The 24,768-nt window shown below is 43.9% G+C and overlaps 1 protein-coding gene across 1 annotated transcript in view; it reads right to left on the bottom strand.

Moving 5' to 3' along the window:
- Positions 1 to 24,768, bottom strand: part of CPO (carboxypeptidase O) — a 234,472-nt gene that overhangs the window by 27,323 nt on the left and 182,381 nt on the right. Inside the window, exon 6 of the mRNA XM_069221571.1 lies at positions 8,868 to 9,070. Coding sequence (XP_069077672.1) covers positions 8,868 to 9,070 — 203 coding nt within the window. The remainder of the gene's footprint in view (positions 1 to 8,867; positions 9,071 to 24,768) is intronic.

Genomic DNA, 24,768 nt, shown 5'->3' with positions numbered 1-24,768 from the left:
GTCCCTGAATTAATCAATAAAGTCCTTTTATTTTGCCCGGTAGGCATGTTGATGAGGTAATGGGTGGTGAACTGTGTTGCAGACACAGCGGGAAGTGCCATGTCTGGAGCTACATGGAGTTGATTATCACTTGTTTGTCCAGAGTGCAGGACCAGGATTAAATTGTGGATGATGGTGCGGCATCCTGCCTTCTCATGTGTGCAAACCACATGCTCAATGTTGTAGCCTGTGGTAATAAGTTTGTTTAGGGTGTGCAAGGATGTAGGTTGAGCCATGATTCTGTGATGAAAATCATTTTAAACTTGTGATAGGTGATGAGGTTTGTGATATCTTGAGCTAGGAGTACTGCAAAGCATGCACTAAAGAGCTGGAATGAGTTTGATAGTTTTTGGAGGTGTGGGGGCTGTTGGAATGTATATGAGGTTGGGTCTATATACTGTCAAGCCACGGTCTGAGTGTGTGGTCTGTGGTTGATTGTGGGACAGGTAGTCTGGTGTGCAGGGTTAGGGGCATTATGAGATCTCACGTTGTAGGTGGGATCTTTAGTTACAGTAAAACAAGGGTTCCAGCTCAAGGCCCTTCCCAGACCAAACAGGCAATGCCCTAGTCCATGCCTGCCCTTGACTATGGACAATAGGGCAGTAGGACTTCTAGAGAGGTTAAATGAATTAGGGAAGTGGCTGGGAAATGCAAGGATGTCACTTCCTGAAGTGCTAGATGCTGAAACATGCAGTGCAGTCACTTCCTGTGGAGGTGGATGCTAGCAATGATGTCCGCTTCACTGTCTTGTTCTGTTTAAGATGGTTTAGTAGGAAACAAGTAATTTTGCTTTCCTGGTGAGATTAATGCTAGGAAATGCAATGATGTCACTTCTTGTAAATGTTGATGTTATGGCCCTGTTACGAAGCAGCCCACTTCACCGCTTCATCCCAAAACATACCTGTAAACGGGTGTAAAGCAAAATTCCCAACATACAAAATAATACTCACCTTGAGACAGGGACAGATGATCTCATTGTATGTGTGATATTGGCTGATGTGTGCACTCCCCAAGCGCTCTCGTCCACATGCCAAGACTTGGACTTAGTTTCTCATGAGCCCCTGTCCTGGCATAGTGTCGTTCCAGGAAGCACTGATGTCCCGAAGGCCATGATTGGTTACTGGGCATAAAAGTCATGCCCCTTGTCAGCATGGGCGTTTGTCAATCTACAATGCTTTTTGAAGACGCTCCTGTTGTCGGGCGGCACACACTTCTCTGCCACAAGTACTGCTGACATTTGTTTTCTTTTTGTGTCATCGAACCATTCAGATCTCACAGTTTAAGCCCATTGACAGGAGTGCAGTTTGACCATCATTGGGTGTCTCCCACCTGCTATACCGCATTGAGGCAGGACCACCCGAGGACTGTGCGGAAGGGCTTCTTTGCTTCTTCTTGGTTCCCAATCTTCTGCATTTAACCAGGATCACCGGAGTATGGCACTGAAGGGTTTCTGTGCTTGTCTTGGCTCCTTCTAGGCTGGTGAACCTTCCTTCAGCCTCCAATCACTTAGAATGAGCTAAGGGCCACATGTAGCAAACTCCGAGATTGCGACTCGGAAATTGCGAGTCTGTCCGACTCGCAATTTCCGAGTCGCAATCTCGGATGCAGAACGGTGTCTCAGACACCGTCTGCGACTCGCTATGGGGTCGCAAAGACTCACCTCATCAATATTAATGAGGTGGGTCGCATTTTGAGACCCCATAGCGAGTCCCTGCACTCACAGGGATGGTGGCCTGCTGAAGTCAGCAGACCTCCATATCTGTGACTGCTTTTTAAATAAAACTGTTTTTTTTTCATTTTGCAGCCCGTTTTCCTTAAAAGAAAACGAGTTGCAAAATGAAAAAAATACCGAAACCATTTGGTTTCGTTTTTTCAGTGTAGGCAGTGGTCCATTGGACCACTGCCTGCTCTGAAAAAACATTCTGGGCAACATTCACAAGGGGGAAGGGGTTCCATGTGGACCCCTTCTCGTTTGCGAAGGAATTACCACCAGTGTGACACTGGTGGTAACTGCAAGTTGCTTTGCGACCGCATTCGCAGTCACAAAGCAATTCTGAATTGCGATGCGAGTCGCAAATAGGAAGGGAACACACCTTCCTATTTGCGAGTCGCATTCACAAATTGCGAGTCGGTACCGACTCACAATTTGTAAATGTGCATCGCGTTAGGCCGTTTGCATGGCACAAACTGCGATTTTCGCAGTTTGCACCATGCAAACGGCTTCCTACATGTGGCCCTAAATGCTGTTTATCTGTGTCTTTTATTTCATGATTTTTGGCCTGCATGCTTTGCTGGGTTTTTCCTGTTTATATCGCATATATACATTAGCTGACAGAGAGCTGTATCTCTGCAACTTACTTTGACTTTTTGAGAGGACTAGGAAATGAAGGCACAGGGTCTGGCTAGAAACTTTACTGATCATAAGGTGATGTGAGAGAAATCACTTCCCCCACCTCGTGTCTGTGTTGAGTAGTTAAGAGTGAGGTTCTTATATCCTTGTTGGTGGAAGCTTTGAGTTTCTGTCTCATTGGGCACGTAAGTGTGTGTATGCTGTGAGGGGAAGATGAGTGAGGGTGGAAAAAGACAAACATACGTACACACACTTTATACTGTTCCCTTTAGTTCCTTTCTATACTGACTGCAGGTCGCACCAGTTGGGTAATCTCTTCACACAAGCTGTTCCTAGAGGCGCATCCTGGTGACACAGTAGAGGAGACTGGTTTCAACTGCCCAGGGCCAGAAGGCTGTTGTTTTCTTGTTTTGGCCATTCTCCCGTTCGTTTGGGTGTGCCTTCAGGCAAGCAGTAAGTTCTGTTCCCTGGCCCGTACATAGTGGGGAGTGGTCGGACTGTCTTCTCTCCATCATTCCCGCTGACTGGATTCACAGGTTGGTGCTTGTAGTGTACTGAATCCGCAGTCAATCCCGACAGTTGGGAAACCCTCAGCATTTATTCCCCAGTTCTAATATTCTTCCTAATCGGAATGTAACCAGCATTATGCAAGAGGGAAGTATAAGTAATGTAAAATAAACATAAAGTATGTAAACCCCTTTTCCATTGATACTTCCCTGAACAAAATAGTTCCAAACTATCATCTAAAGAAGTTTAATTTCTAAAGCCTGTTTGAGTGACTACTGTTTTACTCCAGTATTTTACATGACCCAGAAAATATTTGCCAAGCAATTTGCCTTCAAAATCTAAACGTGATATTAACGTTTGACAACATACTCCTGCCAGCTATCAATTTGTTCTGACAAGCCAACTGAGCATCCAAACAAACCTTTTGGGAAAACCTTTCTTCTTTGGAATTTAACATACCATAAATTGGCATGATAAGAGTACTTAGATGACTTCATTTAGGGACACCCTTCCTATGGTGAGCTGGTGAATGTGCATGCAGATAGTTGTGTGACTGCAGCAGAGGCACTGTCCACAGAACACAATGAAGGCAACATGGTTGAATACCTTATTGGAAGCTGATACTGTATGTCATTCAGAAAGGTATGATGATTTAAGCAGTCATATAAAAACTGATTTCATGATGAGTGATGGAGATTACTGTGGTTCCAATGTCTGCAAGTGTATGTGCCAGCATATATCTTGTGAGAGGATTTTTACAGAATGATTTGATAGATGATTTATATGGAAACAGCAGCAGGTATCTGTGGATTCTTCTCAGGGACACCCCTACTGGGCCCCAGCCCTGCGAATCCTGTATGGTGGCAGGGGTTAGTCATACAGATAGGGAAGAGCGGGAAAGCACAAAAAAGCTCAAAGGCCAGTCCCCAGGCATGTTGAGCCACTGTCATGTAGTTTCTGTAGGTTTCTCTATATCATCAGAACCATCACCATATGGTTTAGAGAGGGGAAGAGGATGGAGTGGTGTTATCAGGCCCAGAACAACTAATTCTTTACAGTGGGCAGTAATTGAGCAAGGAATGGTGTATTATCATCATGAGTTTCCAACTCTTTATGTAAGTTCAAATCAATGAAAGAAGGATGAAACAGAGGACCTGCTAAGAGCTTTTGGTCCGCAACCTTCACAGAACACTGCCGCTTTCCCAGCGTCCTGTCACTTAGGTGGACCAGGTGTGACTCAGAGGGTATCACACTGGTGAAAGAGCAAAGCAAACCTTAAGTGAAATTTAGGAAGCCATGCAAGGCCAGCTTGTGTGGCCGTGCATGACTCTATGTGGCTTCATAAATCTCGTGTAATGTAACAGCGCAAATCGCTGCGTTACATTACCCTGCACCTGGGAGGTGTTTTCTTGGGTGTTGTGTGGGTGTTTTGCAGGCACCTTTTTGTTTTCCTGTGTTGGGCGGAAGCACTTGTCTGGCACTACCAAGCTGTATCTTGTTTGTTTCCTCAGTCTTCCAATCATCCTGCGCCCAATCAGAAAAGGTGTTCACATGCCACTGTGTCACCCAGAAGCCAGTATGGTGCAGAATGTCTTGGTGGCCAACACCATCGAGGGAGTTGGAGAAGAGAACATGGGTGGGTAGACACTGCTCAGTGCTCAAAGGCAGGGGGTCACAGCTGAGTAGCTCCAATAGACACGCAGGATGTTACTGTATTTATTGGAGCAGGAGAGAGACATGTTATAATAGCTCTCTATTCTTGTCTTTCACATATTTGGCAACATTTAAGACGAGGAAAGTGGGAGATAAAAAAATAATAATAGGGAGAATGTATTTCCCCCATTGCCTTCTATCGACGCAAAGGCAACTTCAGTCGGGAGACAGCCAAAATGAGGCTATTTTTGGCATAATAAATCGCGAGTAATGGGGTCTATTGCCATTTATGCTTCCGGCCCCCAAGCACCTCAGATTTCACCAGCTGTATAAATCATTTTTTGACCGGACCCAAGACGCATACATGAAATCCCTGGCTTGCTGAACTAGTGAACTCTGCAGAAGAAAGGAGCGCATGTGCAGTGATTCTCCCTGAAGTTTGTGATTGGCATTAACTTGGCACAGGTCGGTCTGGCTGCTGCATGTAGTGATTCCCACTTCCTTCAAACACAGATTGTTCTATCACTGTGACCTGTCTCACTTGTAATGACTAGCGTACTGGTCAGGAATAATTTTGTATGGGCTAATTTTCTGAATAAAGCTGGCGGTGATCCTAATGTTCATTTTAAGAAGTCATCAGGCGTCATTGCTGTTCATTTACATCATTATTGATTCTAACATATTTGTCAACCACTGTGCTAGTTTGAATCAAAAGTTATTTATGCATGCTGGCTGCATGTATGAAACAGTGCAATCTGAAGATTGAGCAGCCATGATATCAACAAGCAGGGCTTCACTGAGACCTGATGCTAAATCGGCTCCCTTCCAAACCCATGCTGTCACCAAGAAATGTCTTCCAGCCTACTAAAACATTGCAGTTGATTGGTAGGCACTATGACTTCAAAAGGCCATTTTAGCATTTCATGAAGTTGATCATTTTTTTTAGGTATAGTGTTCAGGAAATGAAAGGCTGAGCCAGCAATAGTCACTGATAGAGAGACGCTTACATATCTGTGGCGACCATGTTCAACCGAATGAGCTGTCTGATTGAGCTACACAATGGGTGGGTCTCAATACCATAAATTGTGCTCGGGGTTTCAGATACACTGTGAGCTATCTTGCAATATACTTTGATAGAGAAGGTGATGCCAATTCATTCTAGTCCCTTGTAGCGTTGGGAAAATCAGGAACGTTCTTATTATAAAAAATCGTGTTAGTGACCTTGCATTTCAGATGGTTTGCAGCAGTTTCAATGCCATTTGAGACTCTCAATGCTCAAAAGGGAGTCATTTCTGATATTTTCCTCTTTACATGGACTTAATGGCTTAGTTTTACTTGTGAGAAAGTGTGGCCCAAATTAAAAAAATGTGGCGCTGCATTATATGCACCACCACTTTTCTTGCACCCATGAGGGTCCCCCTAACACCACCATGTGTGCGCTGTATTAAACATACGGCGTGCCATGGCGCAGGTGAGGGACAATAGCGTCATAATTTTTGACGCTATTGTAGTACATTGCAGGATTAGGGCCAAACATTTTGCAGCTAATCCTGCATGGTACATAGGGGCCGATGAATAATAATAATGGTGTGCGCCCTTTCAATGCCTGCTCTGTGAAGGTGTTCAAAGTAGCTGCTAAAAAATGACGCAGTGGAATCTCATAGATTCCACTGACCATTTTTGCAGTCTCCCTAATGGGGGAATGCCCCCCTTGCATACATTATGCTTGACGATTTCCAGCACTTTTGATAGGGAAAAGTGGAGTGCCACTTTTATGTCTCACACAAAAGTATTTGGAAGCATGGTGAAGAGTAGACAATTCTTGAAGGTCATTTGTTTCCGGTTGGTACCCTGCTGACCAGAATACACATTTGCATGGATGCCATCGACATGGCTATTGAACAGAATGAGCAGAGAGAGAGAAAAAGAGGGAAAACCTCTACGCCACACGTCCACCCAAGAAGAATAAATGATCACAAATGGTGTGGTGGAGTAGAAATGAAAGTAAAATGAGATGTCTACTTTTGCTAGGCAAGACCAATTATCAAGTCCTGAGGTTGTTTAGAGAACGTAGCACTAATCCAGAAAAAGGGGTGTTCCTTAACGGAAGAAGTGGTCTCACACACTAATAGTGTTATGCTTCATCCTTGACCACCTCTCCCCACCCTGGCAGGACAGTGCCACCAGGGCGGACTCAACCTCTTGATAAGACCTATACCAGAGGGAGTTCTTATATAAAAAAAAATTACTGGACAAATTCAGGGATCCAGATCTAGTTAAAAATACCTCTTGGACTACCGGCGTCATTCACCTTTATTAGTGGTGTCCGTGGGAAGGATTAAAAACACACTAGACAGTAAGAACAGCCTAATAACCCTAACTGTCTACTCAAGCCAACATGTTTTTGCCCTCTCTATGAGCCTAAAGTGGTCTGGGTTATTCCTCAGGGCTGAGGATCCCTAATACCTAAACCAAAGGTGTGTTACCAAATGAAAGGGAAAAGCACTCAGGACCTACCTTAGTGGGGATCAAATTGTAGGTACCTGAACACCAGGAAGTGGGGGACAAAGAGCACATCATAAATCCCATTGTCCCATGGGATATCAAGACAAACAATAGGCTGTCAGATAAGGTCCAAAAATACACATGTGAACATGCAAGAGTAATAAGCACTGCAAAATGGTGTCACACAGGTGCAAGAAAAAGCTAACGTTCTCTATGAAAACGTATCAATGGATATCTCCACATATCATAGTAAGCCCTTAATATAAATCTATACAACATATTCTTCCTTGCTTACTATGGGATTAACAAACCCCTTGGCCTCTATTTAGGGGGTAACAAGCTTCCGGTCTGGAGCAAAGACAATGTCCTTTGTAGTCACACACTGGGGAGAGAATACTAGACACTTTATTAATTTCTAGCAAGTTGTTTGTCACCAAAGATAGGAAGACAACAATAAAATTGGGTAACCAACTGTCCACGTCCACTAGCTACAGAAATGCTCTGACGTCACGATGGAAAAGGCCACCCTGACGATCGCTCCCAAGCCTTATGTAAGAATGTTCTGTGAGGGGTAGCCTCAATAAGTGCTGCTTATAGGCCTCACATAAGAAAAGGAGAGAGAATGGCTTAAATCTATATCAGGCCTCCCTCATACGTCTAGCATGAGACAATACATTATTACAGAGCCGCTCCATATAGTTTAAAGAGGGTATCAAAGGAACGGTGTAATTTGAGATCAATGCACCAGCTTGTTCCCCACTACGGGTAACTCTTAAGGTGTACATGGTTCTTATTAAGGTGAATAGCTCCTATATTATATGTCTGTGCAAAAGACAGAATCAGAATACAAAAAAACGGAATCTAGGAGTTGTCTAGATGCAGAGGCTCTACTCCCTACTTCCGTTAAGGAACACCCCTTTTGCCATATTAGTGTTACGTTCTCTAAACTGCCTCATGACTTGATAATTGGTCTCACCTATCAAAAGTAGACAACTTCTCTTACTTTGAGTTCTACTCCACCACACCATTTGTGATTATTCATGGTTATTCAACTGCATTGTTTTTGATCAGCTTCCCTGTGCTAATCAGATTAATGCCTCTCTTCAACCTTAGATGGCTGGTGCTACCTAGCTTACCCTGTGCTTTTGGATCTGTATATCTGTGTCAGTCAGGTGCAATGTATGTTTCAGTGTCAGATAAATGAACTTCTGAACATCGCATACAAGTATAGTATTAGGAGTTTTTTTCCTGTTAACACAGAGTTTCTCAAATTTTCTCGGTGCTGTCCGCAAAGCACTCATTTCCATCAAGTAAGTGGCCTTATTCATGACTGAGACACAACCATATGTTAGTGCCCAATGAGGTCTCTGGCCACACTGTCATGCCTAAGACTTGTTTTGGTGTAATTGGTAATAAGAAACAAGGTGTGGTCTATTGATGACCTCATGAGCCCTGAATGAAGTAAGTTCTAATTTTGGCTTCCTCACTTGACCGAACTGTTTGATCCCGGGCAAATTACTTTATCTCCATTTGCTCAGGTGCCTTAGGTTTTAAAAATAAGACTAACCCCATGTATGGAGTCCGTTGAAAAAAACAAATATTTACAAGCATCTCCCTTATCTTTCTATTTATTTGGGTTTTGATTTAAAACTTCCAAAACATGAAGAAAACATTGTAACCCTCTTTACTGTATTTCTAACTATGCATAAATGTCGAACCAATGACTAACAAGTCACCAAAGGTTTTACTATAGAATCTGCAAAGGAAAGATCCCTGAAAGTCAATGCACTTTGCCATAGAAACATCACCTTACCATTTCCCTGTAGTTTCTTGACAGTTTTCCGGAGTACCCATATGGGATCAGGATCACCTGGCCAAAGGAGTGGATGCTCAAATAGCAGATGATTTGAGATTTCTTGCTTTTCACAAAATTAACCACAGCTTTTGTTTCAGGCTCGGATGCAGGTTTTGTTCCACAGAATTCTTCAGAGCTGCAATTTGAAGCAACGTCAACACCTTGAAGGAAATGAGAGGGTCACGCAGTTAGATTGATGTGACTTTGAGGTTAGTCCTTTCTCATTATCCCACCAATTATCCTGCTCTCAAGAAGTCCTGAAGCCTAAAGCCTCTGGTGAACTGTTACTTCCATCACAAGTCTTCAATCTCCTGTCCATCTCACACCACTCTCCACTTCTTATGAAGGTCTCTTCCATTAACATCTGTCCCACATTTTCAGACATGCTTAAGGAGCACTGGCCTCCCTCAAGCCTTTCCCTCAAGCCTTTCTCCTCCCCACTGTGCATGAGATAGTCATCATCAGCCATATGTATGTCACCCAGGACTGTGGTGATTGAGGAGCCTAATTCATAAATTCTCCCTCACCCACAACTGTTCTCTCCTGCCCCCTTCCAACTCTCAGCTCCTTGCCTTTCTCCCTTTCTCTCTTCTCCCTGCTGGCCCATTTCTTTGAGGCTTTGTCTCCTAGGGCAATGTCTACAAAGCCCATGGCGCAGGGCTGGTGTCTTGCTGCGCCACCCTGAGCCAACATGAAAGGGGAGAAATGTGCTGAATCTTCTAGAATTTTATCCTCTCCCCCTGGTGCACAAATTGCTGCCATGCACCAACGTAGGCACCTTGGCACCATGGTGCAAGGGTGCCTACACTGTGGGGATGATTGTTTTTGTGCAGGAAAGGACACAAAAACAATCAATGGAGACGATTTCCTCCTTCTATATGTGCTGCAAAATACAGCACACATAGTGGAAAAATCGGGGAAAATAACATTATTTGTGCCACTCTTATGCCCCCCCCCCCCCCCGGGAGGTGTAGGCTTTTGACACATTCACAGATTTATGGACCCTTGTAAATAAGGGAATGTGTCAAAATTCATGGGTGTTGCGTGGGAACACCCACACAACACCCATCGAAACCCCTCCCTGGTGCAAAGTAAGGCAACGTAGCAACTTCTGCTGTGTTGCCTTACCCCATATCTACAAAGCCTTGAAAGCAACGCAAAGTGGCTTTGTAAATATGGGTGTGCCGCCTAGGCTAACGGTGCGTCGCAAAAAGCAGGCTGCTTGCAAATATGGGCCCTAGTTTCTCCTCCCTCTGGCAGACCCTTACACCTATCTTGTGCCAATGTGAACATGCAGGTGTTTGTGATGGGGCAAATCTAAACATGCTTAATGTTGGTAATTCATTTGAGGTCTGTTCATTCATGGCTTTTTTTGACATCACTACAATCGGTGTAACCTATCTGGCATCCATGTACTCACCATTCATTCTGCCATCCTGGCACTCGCTTAGCAATCAGCCATGCACTCACGTACCCATACAATTGTTGATTCATTCTCGCATTCTACCTACATAACCACAAACACATTTGGCAGCCAATAAAAAATCAGTTTAACTTAACAATACCTGCAATGGGTTTATTGATGCTTCCATCACACACATATGTACTGAAACACACACACACACATTTTGCACCACTGACTTTCAGTTCACTAGTTTGTGGCTGAAATCAACTGCCCATAATTTTGGTTTGTTCTATAACCCCTCCTCCTCGGGTAATACTTTTAAGAGCCTAGCATATTACAATTTTAGCGTTTTACCATCCGATGATTAAACACTTTAATTCTCCGTTTCCAACTAGTGGCTATAAAATGATTTTATGCACTGGCATGGTGGTCCCACGCTCATCATAAATTACAATAAGATTTGCTTTTAAGTCCGCATTGGACGCAATACTTTTAACGGTTTCTCAAACTATTTTCATCAATTTGTAATGCAATTTCGCTAAATATTGCATTTCTTTACTAAACAACATTTTATCACAGCAATATATTTTCTGGAAGTGCACTTTATTTTAAGACTGTTGGTGTTGCAAACTACGTAAGTGCATTCATCTAAATGGCGAGCTTTTCAGGTTCCTGAAAATGTGGTCAGTCTGGACAGACACCACGGGAATTGCACTTCAGCACTGACACGTTATTGGGCATTATTGAAATTTGAGTCAGCGTGAACTCTGAAGGAACTTCGGGGACCTTTCCAAAAGGTATTTTAAAGTCCCCTGCTCGGAACAACTTTCAATGTATTACCCATTTTCAGATGTAGATTCAATTTTCAAAAATGGGGGCACACAAAAAGCAGCCTGGGGTCCATCAGACACCCAGTACCAAAGGGATGCTTAAACAAATATTAATGAAGCCATTTCTTTTTGCACTTGGATCTAGACTTTTTGCATGCCACCAACATTTTGCATGGAATTCAGTGTCGAATCAGACTGTTCCTCGAGAAGTAGACAAGGGAAATTAAGGGCCATATTTATACTTTTTGACGCAAAACTGCACCGAAGCAGTTTTGCATAATTTTTTTTACCGACCGGCGAACGCCATTTCTTTGCATCGCTCGGGTGTCAAATTTATACTTTGACGCACTGCGGCGCAAACCACAGGTGTGAGTCATTTTTTAAACTCAAACCAATGCATCACATCGTAAAGAAAAATGACGTTAACGCTGCGAAAATGACTGTGAGCCAGTTTACGATGTCGCAAACCGGAAACGCGCTGCTTTTTGACGCAATTGCAGCGCAAACACAGCAAAATGTGCTAAGGAGAGCCAAACTGGATCCCAGATGCTTGCACAGACCCCAGATCGTCACAGGGATTCAAGGACAGAACAGCGCATACTACCAGGAGACAACACAGATGGCAGGGTAAGTCGCATGGGGGACTAAAATGCCTAATTGTTAACCAGTGGGGGGGGGCATACCTACTACACAATGCATGTAAGTCATGATATTCAGGGAGTGGCATGGGTAAAGGGGCACGGTATGGGGGCATGGCCCGTTCAGAGGAAACCTGGGGCACAGTACTACACTACACCAACAACCTTTGCATGGGGCTATGCTGCCATGGCAAGGATGTTGGAAAGGTAAAGCCAGGCCAGGAGGGTAGGGTTCAATGTAAAACTGGCATGCTGTCACACGTCAGCCAATATTCTCCCTACATGAACTAGGGCTCAATTAACAATCTCAGGCCATATCTGCAAGTGGAACTTAACGTTGACAACAGTTGCCACTACCACCTCTGCTGTGTGTGCAGGTCAAGTAGCTAATGGCAGTAATGTACCCATGGATCAAACACACCCAAATTAGAGGGTTCAGGATGACAATGTTATCAATACCCTGAAATCAATACAAATGTTCCAATCCTGTCAAATGTGATTGTCCATAGTTGCTACAAACATCAGCCATTGTCATAAACGTTATGAGGTACACAGCACTAATGTCATACCCATGCTGCATATGTCAGGGTCCACCCTATGCCTGGGTCACAATAGCTCCAATGACACCATGCAACATCCCAAATGTCATACTGCTCAGACAACAGAATTGAGGGGGAGGACATATGTAACTGGCTACAGAAATACACCCGCACAGTCAGAGGAGGAAATGGAACACTGCTAGGATCATCAGTGGAATCCAATGTAGCACACATTTCCCAACATCAGCAGTACACGCTACCAATGCTGACACCTGTATCGTGCCATGCCAATGCAATACATAGTATATCCTAGGTCTCAGCAACATATAGGTGGATGTGAAATATCAGAGACTGGGTCAGTTCCAGAATGTTAAGTGTGGTGCAAGTGCCATCAGAACACCCACAGCCAGTGAAAGGCCTCACAATGAGAATGGAAGTAGACGGAGAGTTGAGTAGGACAAGAAGGTGAACTTCACAAATAGGCCAGAACCAACACCTAGAGGATGTGATGCTGACAAGTCCCCAAACTGACCACCATACATGTGACATGCAGGTGGGGCATAGGCCTGGGAGAATGCTAATATGAAAGACAGGAACAATGAACAGGAACCAAGATCACAATGTGAAACTAATAGGGAGGCAGGCACGTCACATTAGAAATCCCACAACACAGACACACTAATTGTACCATATGTCATTGCAGAGGATGATGGCTCTCCTGCGGATATGCCTGTCCAGGACTACCCTGATGACATGGATGACGAGCTGACAAACATCAGCCAGCAGACTCTCCAAGATGTCCTTGGGACCCTCCAGAACCCACCTTCAGTCACAAGGAGGAGCACAGAACTAGCAGCCATCACAGAGAACCCACCCACCACCCCAATTGTACGACCTGCCAGCTCCAACACAGCTGAGGACTCTGACGACACTGGCACCAGCTTTGAGAGAACTGTAGTTGGAGTACAGCGGGAGCTGGCCAAGGAGGTGCGGGTGGGGATGGAAAATATGGCAGCCAGCCTAGAGGGGGTGCGTTTGTGCATGATGTCAACTGCAGAACAGGCAGCAGCCATGCAAGGGCGAACATCAATCTTGCAAGAACTTGAAAAAAGGTTGAAGGAAATCAGCACAGCTGTAAGAGAGTTGACACAACACCTACAACAATCCTGTTGTGCACGAATGCAATATTGAATCCCTCAGGGCCGACCTGGCTGCCTACCACAGTGATGTGGCTGCTATACTTAAGAACCAGCAGCTCCTCCTTGCTGCAGTACTGCCCTTCATAGCCCCACAGTTGGCAGCTACCGTGATATCTGACTCCACGTGATTAAACACTGAGCTGTGTGTTGCCCCTTCACAACCACACATCAGAAGATGAAGACGTGGAACAGATCACCTTCACCCGTGTGAGTACCCGGTAGCACTAGTCCCTGCCACATGGCCACCTATTGCCAAGGTCTTGTGCTTTGCAAATTTTAGCTAACACACACCATACTGCATGAATGGATGTGTATGAGTTTACGTACAAATATGTAACTAGGCTGAACATTGTAACAAATGATAGGTGTGAGTTATGTGTACCATACTACATGAGAGCATACTACCACTCACCTTATAAGGATTCGCTTGGACATCAGGCTGCAGGCAGACTTAACACAGTGTCCTCAATACCAATTCCGGTAGCAAAGTATGTGACATTGAAAACATACATCAAAAATTAACAACACTTTGAGGTCCATAGTAACCTTGAGTGGTGGGTGCAATGGATGGCAGAATCTTAGCAAAGTAGCTTTGGTGTAGCTGCCAATGTAATAGCTCAGTTGGGATTTGGTTGCAGGATGGGACACAAAAGCTAATACTAAAGAGACACTGTTCACTCATGCCACGGCCCTGATCCCAAAGCATGTGACACATACTGTAAAGAGTTACCTAAATATTTATTAAACAGCAAAAACAGAAGCTAAAAGCAGGAGAAACACCTTACCTAACCTAACCTATCCTAACTACACATTACCCACAACTGGCACTAACTAACCTAAGCTAAACTTACTTATCACATTTAACAAAACGATCTAAACATCAACCCCCCACCCCTCTTATAAGACGGGACACATGGGGGACAACATATACTAACCTAAACACATACTATCTTATACTAAACAAATATATATTTTTTTGTATTTTTATATTTTATAAATTGTTTTTTTGTTTGTTTGCTTGTCTTTTTTTGTTTTTTAAAACACAAAAAACCCAACATCACCCCCCACCCACCCACACACATAATAAAAAACAGATACTAAAAGTATCATACCTCCACCCCCCACCCACTACTACTAACTAAACTAACAGCCTGTTCTAACCTAACACTAAGCTCCCTAAACCCACTAATGAAAAGAACCAGGAAAGAGGAGGGAGGGAATCATGGCTGAGGGTATATTGTTTACAAGTTTGCCCTCCGCAGGGTCTTTTTTATGGCACGCACCCTCCTATTCACTTGTGCCTCCTCCTGCTGCAGCCTGGTCATTTTCCTCAACATACGGTCCAAGTTCCGTTGCATCCGCTGAAAATATGCTGGGTCAATGACTGCAGCAGGGGTGGTCTGGGTGCCAGTTGAAGAAGTATGTCCCCTTGTCGGTACCATGCATGTAGGAGGAGGTGCAGGTGGTGCTGTGACAGGTCCTGGAGCAGTGGAGGTTGACGGTCCTGCAAATGTGCCTGCTAAGGTTGGTGCCACCTGGGTGGTAGTGGTGGTGCTCGTGGTGGTGGCTGTGGTGGACACAGAAGGGCCTCCTTGGGGAAATGCCCTCCACACTCCGGAGGCTCTTTCATGGTGATAACGCCTTGCCATGTTGTGGAACCCAGACTCCACATCCAGAATGTGGTGGTAACGCATCGCCCTGCACTGAAACTCCTGAATCTGGATGGGATTCATATTGACAGCTGTTAAAACATTAGGTACTTCATTGTGTGATATGGCTCCAGAAGTAAATCAGACAATACATCTAATGTACCAGAAACAGCCCATATCATCATACAGATCACTGATTGTCCCTGAGGAAGATACATGCCATTGCAGCCTACACATGTCCTATCAAACAGCACAGCAATACTCTAAAAGATGGGTAACAACTTGAATGACCTATGCATCATTGTTCAGCCATTTGTCACGTAAAAAAAATGCTGCAAGTCCTCCACCACTGACAGGCCAACTAATGACTATCTTCTGGATGACAATCAAGGGCCACAAGATCTGCGAGTTGTAAATGGAATTGCCAGGATAGAATGCAGTTGCTAATCATGAGTGGGTATCCTAGGTTTGGACAAGTGACTTACAGATTGACATGCCTGTGTATTAAACTTGGATCATCTTACTGGAGATGTCTGGGACCGCAAATCGAGCCACCTCTCCGATAGTGTAGGGGGCAGGTCACCTGTAAAGCATGGAAGGGAGAAATGCGCCCAATGTCTGTGCACTGTATAACACTTCCAAATACAAATACTACGTGTAAGATTGAATCAGAAAGTCAAGCCTCTCAGACATGATGATACTGCATCCGACGTACCACAGCAAACATGTACAGACCCGGGCACTCCAGTGAGTGATATACACATATCTGCACACATGCAGTAACCCTAACTATCATGTGGTGGCAAACATGCTCCATCATTTGTTTTCAGACTCATTCATGGAGTGTATTCCTCTCATCCTGTGTATCCATGAGAGACATGCAAAGCCACTTTCCTGGAGGACTGCAATACCAGTCACCCAGCTGTTGTGACTAACACCAATGAACCCGTGTGCATTACTTTTGGCATCCATCCCTAATTTAATTGTGGCACAACAAAGTCCAAATATCAGTCTAAGATGTTACCTGAGGTCAGCTATAACTTGTTACGTATGTGTCAGAATCCAGTTCATACATATATCCGAAAAAAATTGAGGGACACATTATTTCTTGAAAATATCTGGATTTAAAACATGTCTTTCCTGGTACAATCACAGACCATGCATAAAACATATGTTAGAGCCACAATTGCATCATCTATTGACGTGAAGGCAGCACTAATTTACAGGCTCCTGTTGTGTTTTGTAAGTTAGTGCAGCTGTTGCGTCAACAAATGTGTAGGAAATATTGTATTACTTACGGCAACTGTATGTTTAACTTGCATTCCACATGTCCAAAATCATTGCCTGAAGCATATGAACAAATCTGCTACTGTCACTACAGAGCATTTAAATGTGCACATTACTCTGAATTGTACTCACCAACAGGGCCACCAATCACAATCCCCAGGTGGTCCAGCAGGTCTTGCTCCCTGGGGCAACCAGGTCAGCCAAACGGTGTTTCAGCTGGTGGTCGCTGCGTGGTGTGTTGTAGATTCGCTTGAGATGGTACAGGACCTTTGCCCACCGGAGCCTCCTTGCCTCTGTGTGATACCCCTGTATCACACACCCACCTGCTTCTATCATTGAGGGTAGGAAGTGGCACACCAGCCAAATAAATCCCCCCAGCTCTTCCGCTCCCATCCTGCCAAGACGAGGCCTTCCCAACATGCTTGCACAAAAAAAGGGAATAAAGGGGTACAGAGGAGAATGAAAGGAAAGTAGGGGAGGGAAATGAAAAATATTAACAGAAAAAAACAGCCCAACTATCCCCAAACTAACACTACCCACAACAGACTCCCAACAGTACAAAGACAAATTTATACACCAGAAATGACAAAAAATACACTTAAACAGGATACCACAGACACTTTGGAAACACAAAAAGACAATTTAAAGACCACACAGGAGACAAAATCACAAAATGCACAGAGAGACAAGTCAAAACACATCCACACAGTAAGGAAATATCACAGACTGCAAAGTGAAAGTGAAAGTACACCCACTCTACCAATTCTGTAAACAGGATATTCTATTACATCACTTCCTGCTCAAATGCGGGGCATTTTTATTCTTATGTGTCAAAATATTATAACGCTTACAGTCTGTGCGTCATTTTTTTTGATGCACATGCTTAGAAATAACCCTGCATCCATATTTTCAAATATGTTTCATATTTTAACCAATTTCATGGGGTACAGTGTGGGAATTACCGCTCAGGGCCAATGGATGTATCATGGCAATGAGCGTCTTTTTTCGACGCATATGCATCATTTTTTGACGCACATGCGTCTTTTTTGATGCATATGTGTCAAAATTTCTGTCTTTGACTTGGTTTGGGTCATTTCTCATTTGTAATAGTACATGACAGGTGTGACAATACAGAGATAGGCTGATTGCACCTACATTGTTCATTCCGGTGTATCGGCACATGTAACAGATCATACTACTGCAGACCATGATCCTCTAGTTGTTGTACCGGATTTGCACTCTTCACTGACGTAATAGATGGCCAAACTTGTGGAATACAATTAGGTATTACCCAGTTTGGGCATGTTTTGCATCAATAGGGGATAGCAAGGCTACGCAACCCAATACAGTAACTCATTGCCTATGTGTCAATCTGTTTGAATTGGCTCTTACTAATGTAGTTGTCCCACTGTGTGAACATCACAAGAGGCGTTTTCTCAAATCTGCTTGTATGCATGTGGAGTCAATGTGTCCAACCATCAGATGCTATTCAGTGTGGAAATGAGAAAGGAAATGTGTTTGTCATACACGTAGCAACAAATGCTGTGCGAACTTCCTAGGTTTCTTGCGACATAATCATCACCAATGACAAACCATGCACAGGATGGATAGAAGACGGTTGACCATGGCAAAGCCATCACATTTCCTGGAATGTTGGATACTACTTCCTAGGCACTTGTTTGTATAATACCCATGAGTCAGGCATTGGATAATGCTATGTGGGTACGGTGTTTGTGACACTGAGTCCCAAATACAATCCATAAATGTCATGTCATGCCACAGTTGGAGTCATATAAATGAGCCATGTTTCTCCTGTGGCAGTGGAGCACCAGCAGACCAAGCAGCACGAGTGCACATATTTCCAGTGGTAAATTGCACAAAGGTGTCTGGTTCAAGTGTGTGGGGCCATGTGTAGCCTGAGTCATTATTGGGGTCCATGTTGTCACAGTTACGTGCAGGTCTAGTCATGAGTCTGTGGAGCCCTTTCCTGCATTTACAAAGTATCCTTCACAGCTGAACTGAAGGAAAGCCGAAGTGGAATTGAGAACACACATGGGGATAGTCCAGCTATGGCACTGCAGACGTGTTATGAGACTGACAACAGGGCAACCTTGGTGTGCTGACAAAGTTAAAGGATCAGGAATTTTAAACAGGCAGGTTTGCTCACAACATTTGTACACCGGGTGGCCTCTAAAATTCCCACTGCAGCCGGCAACATCAGTGCATCTGTGCTGATTAATCTCACAGCTATTCACCACGCAAGCCCCATCAATATGTTGGGGGCAATGTGAATCAGCGGGTGGACTGTCAGGGTCCTAACATGTGTTGACATTTCATGCACATTATCTGATGTTGTTTGTTGTGCTGGAGGCACTATTCCCAATCCATGCATACAGCCATGGTACACTGTCACTATTTGTCGCTCACGCATACATGAAACACAGACAAGGAATGGGCTGTGATTAGGCTATTTGAAGAAAGGTTCCACCCCATGATACGATAAGTAAACTGATTATGCTATACAATGTACTTGAGTATTCATTGTAGACCTATCTGACCCAATACCCCAGGTGGGAAGTGAGGGCTTGGAAAGCAACTATGAGACAAATGTAGCCACAGGGAACATTTATGGTAACGCAAAGACAGAAACCAGTCAGGCTAACAGGATGCAGGGTCAATCAGGAACAAAAATTTAACAAGGCAAATACACAGTGAGCAGACTGAGACTGGTCAAAGTTGGGACAACACTGTGGAAAATGAAAACTGTGTTTGTCCTGTGTGTTGGAAGGTAACACAATAACCCAAGGCCTGTGTTACACAAGTGATTTATACGGCAATGCATAACAGGGATATACATATAATGGCAGCTTCTATGCTGTTCCAGGCAGCTGCAAGGGCAGTGCATGTTCAAATGGCTGGTCTGCATGGAGGTGCTCACAGGTGTGTGCAGCTTCAGTCTCTCACATGTCCTGTAGGTGAGAATCAAGTTCAAAGGGCCAACAGTACCTTTCACAAGGGAAGCAATGTACAGGTGATTACAGGTCCTACAGACTACAAGGCAGTGCATTAATTCAACCAGAAGTCCATGCAGACAGAAGAACAATGACTATGACATACCATACTAAAGAGGGAAGCACACTGGATTCAGAATGTGAGTCTGGGTGTGTGTAGATGAGGGATTATCTGGGTACACATATTCCATTTCCAGGGCACTCTGAAGAAGGGTGGGTTGAGACAGGGAACATTGCAGTGGCAGGACTTAAGACCTGGGCTGGCATGTGCAGGGGATGTCTTGTGAGCAATGCTAGTCATACCTGGGGCACTCGTGCTATCCATTTGCTGCTTATATGGAATTCTTGTCACACATACTCCTTGCAAAGATAGCTGATGTAACACTTACCGATGTCAAGGGTCTGGTCATACCTTCTTGTCACCAATGTAATAGCACATTCACTGCCTCATGTATGAGGCATTTTGTTACCTTATTGGCTGATGGTGTCTTAGTTGTGTGCCATATGCTGAAAGGAACCATGTTTCCAACATGTATGTGTCAAATAGCTGTGCTCCTCTGATATTGCCCTTCAAATGTGAAATGGACAGGATATATGTCATTTACAGTGTGTGTGAAGTTGGGTGTACATTCATACCCATCAAATATGATGTGGATTTTTCTGTATCCTAATCTGTATTTCTGCAATGCTCCATGAGGCTACACTCTGATTCAGATTTTTAGGGATAATGTTATGCAAAAATGATTACCCAGACCGTGATATAGTGAATAGTATAAGTGTTTATTGACATATGGTAAGACAGTGGTGATGGATGAGTAGAGTTAAAAGACATTTTGGACAATAAGTTGTCTCCGACGCAATCCTGCAGCTGTGTTTGGATTGTACCCCTCATGTTGATGGACAGCATCCTCCTCTTCCTCCTCTTCAGGCATTTGTGGGTTGGGTTCATGTAGGGGAATGTTCCTTCTTACACATTTGTTGTGCAGGATGGCACAGGTCAAAATGATTTCGCACACCATTTCAGGTGACTATAGGAGGCAACCATTGGTGATGTCGAGGCACCTGAATCTTGACTTCAGGATGCCAAAGGTCCTCTCGACTATGGTACGTGTCCTCCAATGTGCCTCATTATAGGCACGCTCTGATGCTGTGCTTGGGTTTGCAAATGGGGCCATGATTCATGGCTGGATCCCATACCCCTGATAAGCTGAAAGAGAAAATGAGTGAGAACATGTTGTTGTTGCTTGCACCATGATTATCACTTTGCATGGCAGTTGTTCTCTTGTGTTGTCTATGACTCATCTGTGTTTGTGTTATCCTGGGCTTCTAGGATGTACCATCAGCATTGGGTTGTTTCCTTATCTGAACGGGTGTTTGGCTGATTGACCGGATGTCAGCAGTATTTTTGTAGAGTTGCAGTCCATTGCGTACTCAATTGCATTATGTCATGTGAAAGAGGTGTCCATGTGTCTTAACTGGGGGTGACATGATACTTCCATACACAGAATCAATTCCACAGTGGTGGTAACACAGTTGCATCTATATACCCTGGACATCCCATCCAATTTCACATATGCAATAGAATTAGTTGCATCAGTGAGACCCTTAGATTTGGTTAGGTGACAATGTACAACACATCTCCGTACGTTGTCAGCACTGACGTGTTGACAATTGATTATGCACAAATTTCACATGTGTGACAAATTCTCTGCAGACCTATTTCTCTGCCCTTGCCAAGTCGACTCCGGTTCTAACGTGTACCTATCCTACTGAACATGTTCGAGTTCAGCAGGCTAACTTGGTTGTGAGGTTGTCATTTAGAGTGTCAGAAGGTCAGTTTGGCTGTACATCTGTTGTATGTGTGTGAAATTGTCTCAATCCGTATGTGTAGGAATGTGCACTTTCAATATTGTCATATCAATATGTGTTCTTCGCACAGTCCACTTGCTTATTGGTAGTGGGCAATGTGAAAGCAGGAGTGATGTGAGATATTGGTACAGCCTCAATGATTCCATATCACCTTCATTATAGTCATCATCATGCTATGTGTTTCATGGTGTTTGACCTGCAGCAAAACGCATTATACATCCCTTACACAGTACGTATTGGTTGGAAGGGTGTTTGATTGAGTGTTATTGATGTGATATTGAAAGATTAATCTTCCAAGTTGTACTGCCAGTTGAGGCCATGTCATTGTCATTGTGTTGTTTTAAATTGTTCCCTTGTGTCTGTGGAATGGCATCTGTTGTTATTTGGTTCTGTCATTTGTCCATAGGTGTGTATCCAAATGGGTCAGGATATTACACATGCCTAGCAGTGTCACAACCTCATTGTCTTCCTGGCCACGTGTCAATGTAGTGGTGTATGTGTTGTGTGTCCTACAGGGTTGCTGTGCTGTGTGTACATAAGTAGGTTTCTGTACTTACCAACAAGTAGGCCATTTCCATATCGTCCATCCTGGAAGTGTTGATTGATGGTGCAGTGGCGGAAGATGAATGAATCATGTACACTCCCAGGATACTTTGCCAAGATGTTGATGATCAATCCACGGTGATCGACAATGGCCTGCACATTGATGGAGTGTGTGTGCTTCCTGTTGCAGTACAGATGTTCGGTTGCAGCAGGTGGCACAAGGCGTACATGTGTGCAGTCAATGGCACCAACCACATGTGGGAAGCCGTTGATTTGATAGAAGCCCTGGTTGGTCTCCTGCTGCTTCTGCTGTGTGTTGGGGAAGCTGATGTGGCGGGGTGTGAGGGAGATGATGACATCCAGTACCTTAGGTAGGAAGGCAGAGAATGAGGGCTGTGTGATCCCGGAAACCAGGGCACAGGTGGTTGGAAAGGAGCCACTTGCCAACATGTGGAGTACAGCTAGCAGCTTGGTTTCTGGTGGAATGGTGTGGGGTGTATGCAAGCTGGGTGGCAACTGTGGCTCAATGTTGCGCAGCAGCTTCTGAATGGCTTGCCAGTTGAGTCTGTACCTCTGGATGATGTCTTGTTGGCGGAGTCCCAGAAGGGTTGTCCTAGTGCGGAATATCCTCTCCTGCCTTCTGCGTTGCCTTTGGGGTCCCTGCTTGTGTTGTAGAAGCTGCTGTTGTTGGTCCTGTGCTCTGTGTCTGCGTGCATGCTGTATGAAAACCACCTCCATGTCTTCCTTTTGGAGCTCTGCTGTTGCTTCTGTGTGTTTTCCTTAAGTACTGGTGTGTTTGCCCCATTTTAATGCCTTCACTGAGCCAGGCGTTATTTTTTTATGCAAATCGGGCTGTGCGTCATTTTCCGCCTCCGCCTCCCGGCCGTGTGGGATTTTTGCACGGTTGGATAAATATGGCGCACGGGTGTTTAAGTCATTTTTTGGACGGGAATGCCTACCTTGCATGTCATTAACACAAGATGGTTTCCCGCATCCAGAAAATGACACACACAGCGGAATTTTGGCGTTCGCGGGCTCGGGCGTCAAAGTTTAAATATGGGGCAAGGTTTGCGCCAAATGTGTGTCAAAAGTTTTGACGCACATTCGGCACAGAGTATAAATATGCCCCTAATCGTGACTTTGTGGATGTTTAGTGGAGTAGAGCTTAATATGAAAATGAAACATATGCACACAGAGCTTGAAATTGTATCTGTAAGTGCTCGACATTCATAATCACAAAAACAACCCTTCATAACCGACTTTCTCGCTACACCAGTGAAAATTAAAGCATTGCTCTGGGAACGTTCACCATTCACATGAGTGAAATCTGATCATTTGCGTTATAATTCTCTTCCTTTCTCCTTTCTCCTCCTTTTCTCCTAAGCTATCTCTACACTTCTCTGGGTAGCCGGGTAGACTGACTCTGATGAATAAGAGAAATGGGACTGAACACACAACAGGAGGGCAGAGAGGTAAAGAAAAGAATGTTACAAACTGAGATAAGGTAGAGAATGGGTGTGGTAAGGGGCACATAAGAAAAAGAGAAAACAGTAGGATGAGGAAGGTAGAACGAAAAATACTGAGATAGAAAGATAAAGAGGTAGGCAGAGAAAGCAAGGTAGAGAGAGGTAGAGAGAGGCAAAGTAGAGTGAGGAATAGAAAGCTAGAGATAGGAAAGGGGAACATGCAGGGTGAGGGAAAGGGTTAGGGTACAGTGAATTGTGAAATGGAGTGAAGTAGGATAGAAAAGGGGTGATTGAGAAAATGTAGAGACAGAAAGAGGTACAAAGAGACAGGAAGGTGAGGTAGTGAGAAGAATACAGATAAGGTGGCGAGACAAGACAAGGTAGAGAAAGTGTAGTGAGGTAGAAAAAGTTGCAGAATAAAAAGAGTATAGAAAGGCAGTTTGGGTAAAGAGGCAGAGGAATGATAATGAAAGAGAGACACAAAGGATAGAAAGAGAGATAAGATGTGGAGAGAAAAGTGAAGTAGAGAAAAAGTGGTGAGGTCGGGGGTTCGAAGTGAAGTATAAAATGAAAGGTAGGGTTAATAAAGATATGGAGAGTGAGAGACGTTAAGGGAGAGAGGAATTTGTGAGGAAGAGAAACAATAAGGTGAGTCAAAGAGATATATAATAAAGAAGTAGAGAGAGTGATGTGCGGTGGAGAGGGTGAGTTGGACTTTGTAAGGAGGTGCAAAGAGGTGAGAAAGAGTGACATTTCTCCGACTGGAATGAATAGAGAATCAAGAATTAATTGAAGATACGGAGGCCAACATTATGCATAACATCCTTTCATGACACTGCTGCAGCGTCTTCAAGGAACTTCCATGCAAATAACAATCTAGAACTGGAACACTGTAGTCCATAATTAGTCCCCTTTCAGAACACCCTTCCCCTTTAAATGTGGTGAAACATCACTTCTCCTATGTATCGTCTTCTTCTCTGTCCTCCGACAATGCTTACTCTTTTCTTTCCTTTTCTACTGTGCCTCTACAAAACCAGATGTCATTAACATGTGCCTACTCCATAACTAAATCCTACAAATAACCAAAAGTCACTCTTCAACTATTAATATACATCAATAATAATACCTATCTTAAACTCACATTACTACAATTGTCTCTTCTTCTCTCCCTCTCTTTTTTTAAACAGAATAAGGGATGAGGAGGGTGGGATATTGTTAGCCCTCAAGTCTTTAATGAAATCTTGATTTTAGTCTTTTCCTCACCACTTCTGTGCAGCACCTTTAAAGACACATTAGAACCAAACATGAAGTCACAATACAAATAGAATGTTAACAATACATATAAACTCTATGTCCAAAGTTGTCTTCCTCTTTTGTTTGCTGCTTCTGTGCAGATAAGTATATTTGATTACCTATTTAAATG

The sequence above is a fragment of the Pleurodeles waltl genome, chromosome 3_1, assembly GCF_031143425.1.
Source record: "Pleurodeles waltl isolate 20211129_DDA chromosome 3_1, aPleWal1.hap1.20221129, whole genome shotgun sequence".
Lineage (NCBI taxonomy): Eukaryota > Metazoa > Chordata > Amphibia > Caudata > Salamandridae > Pleurodeles > Pleurodeles waltl.
This window is presented reverse-complemented; position numbering and strand designations above follow the sequence as displayed.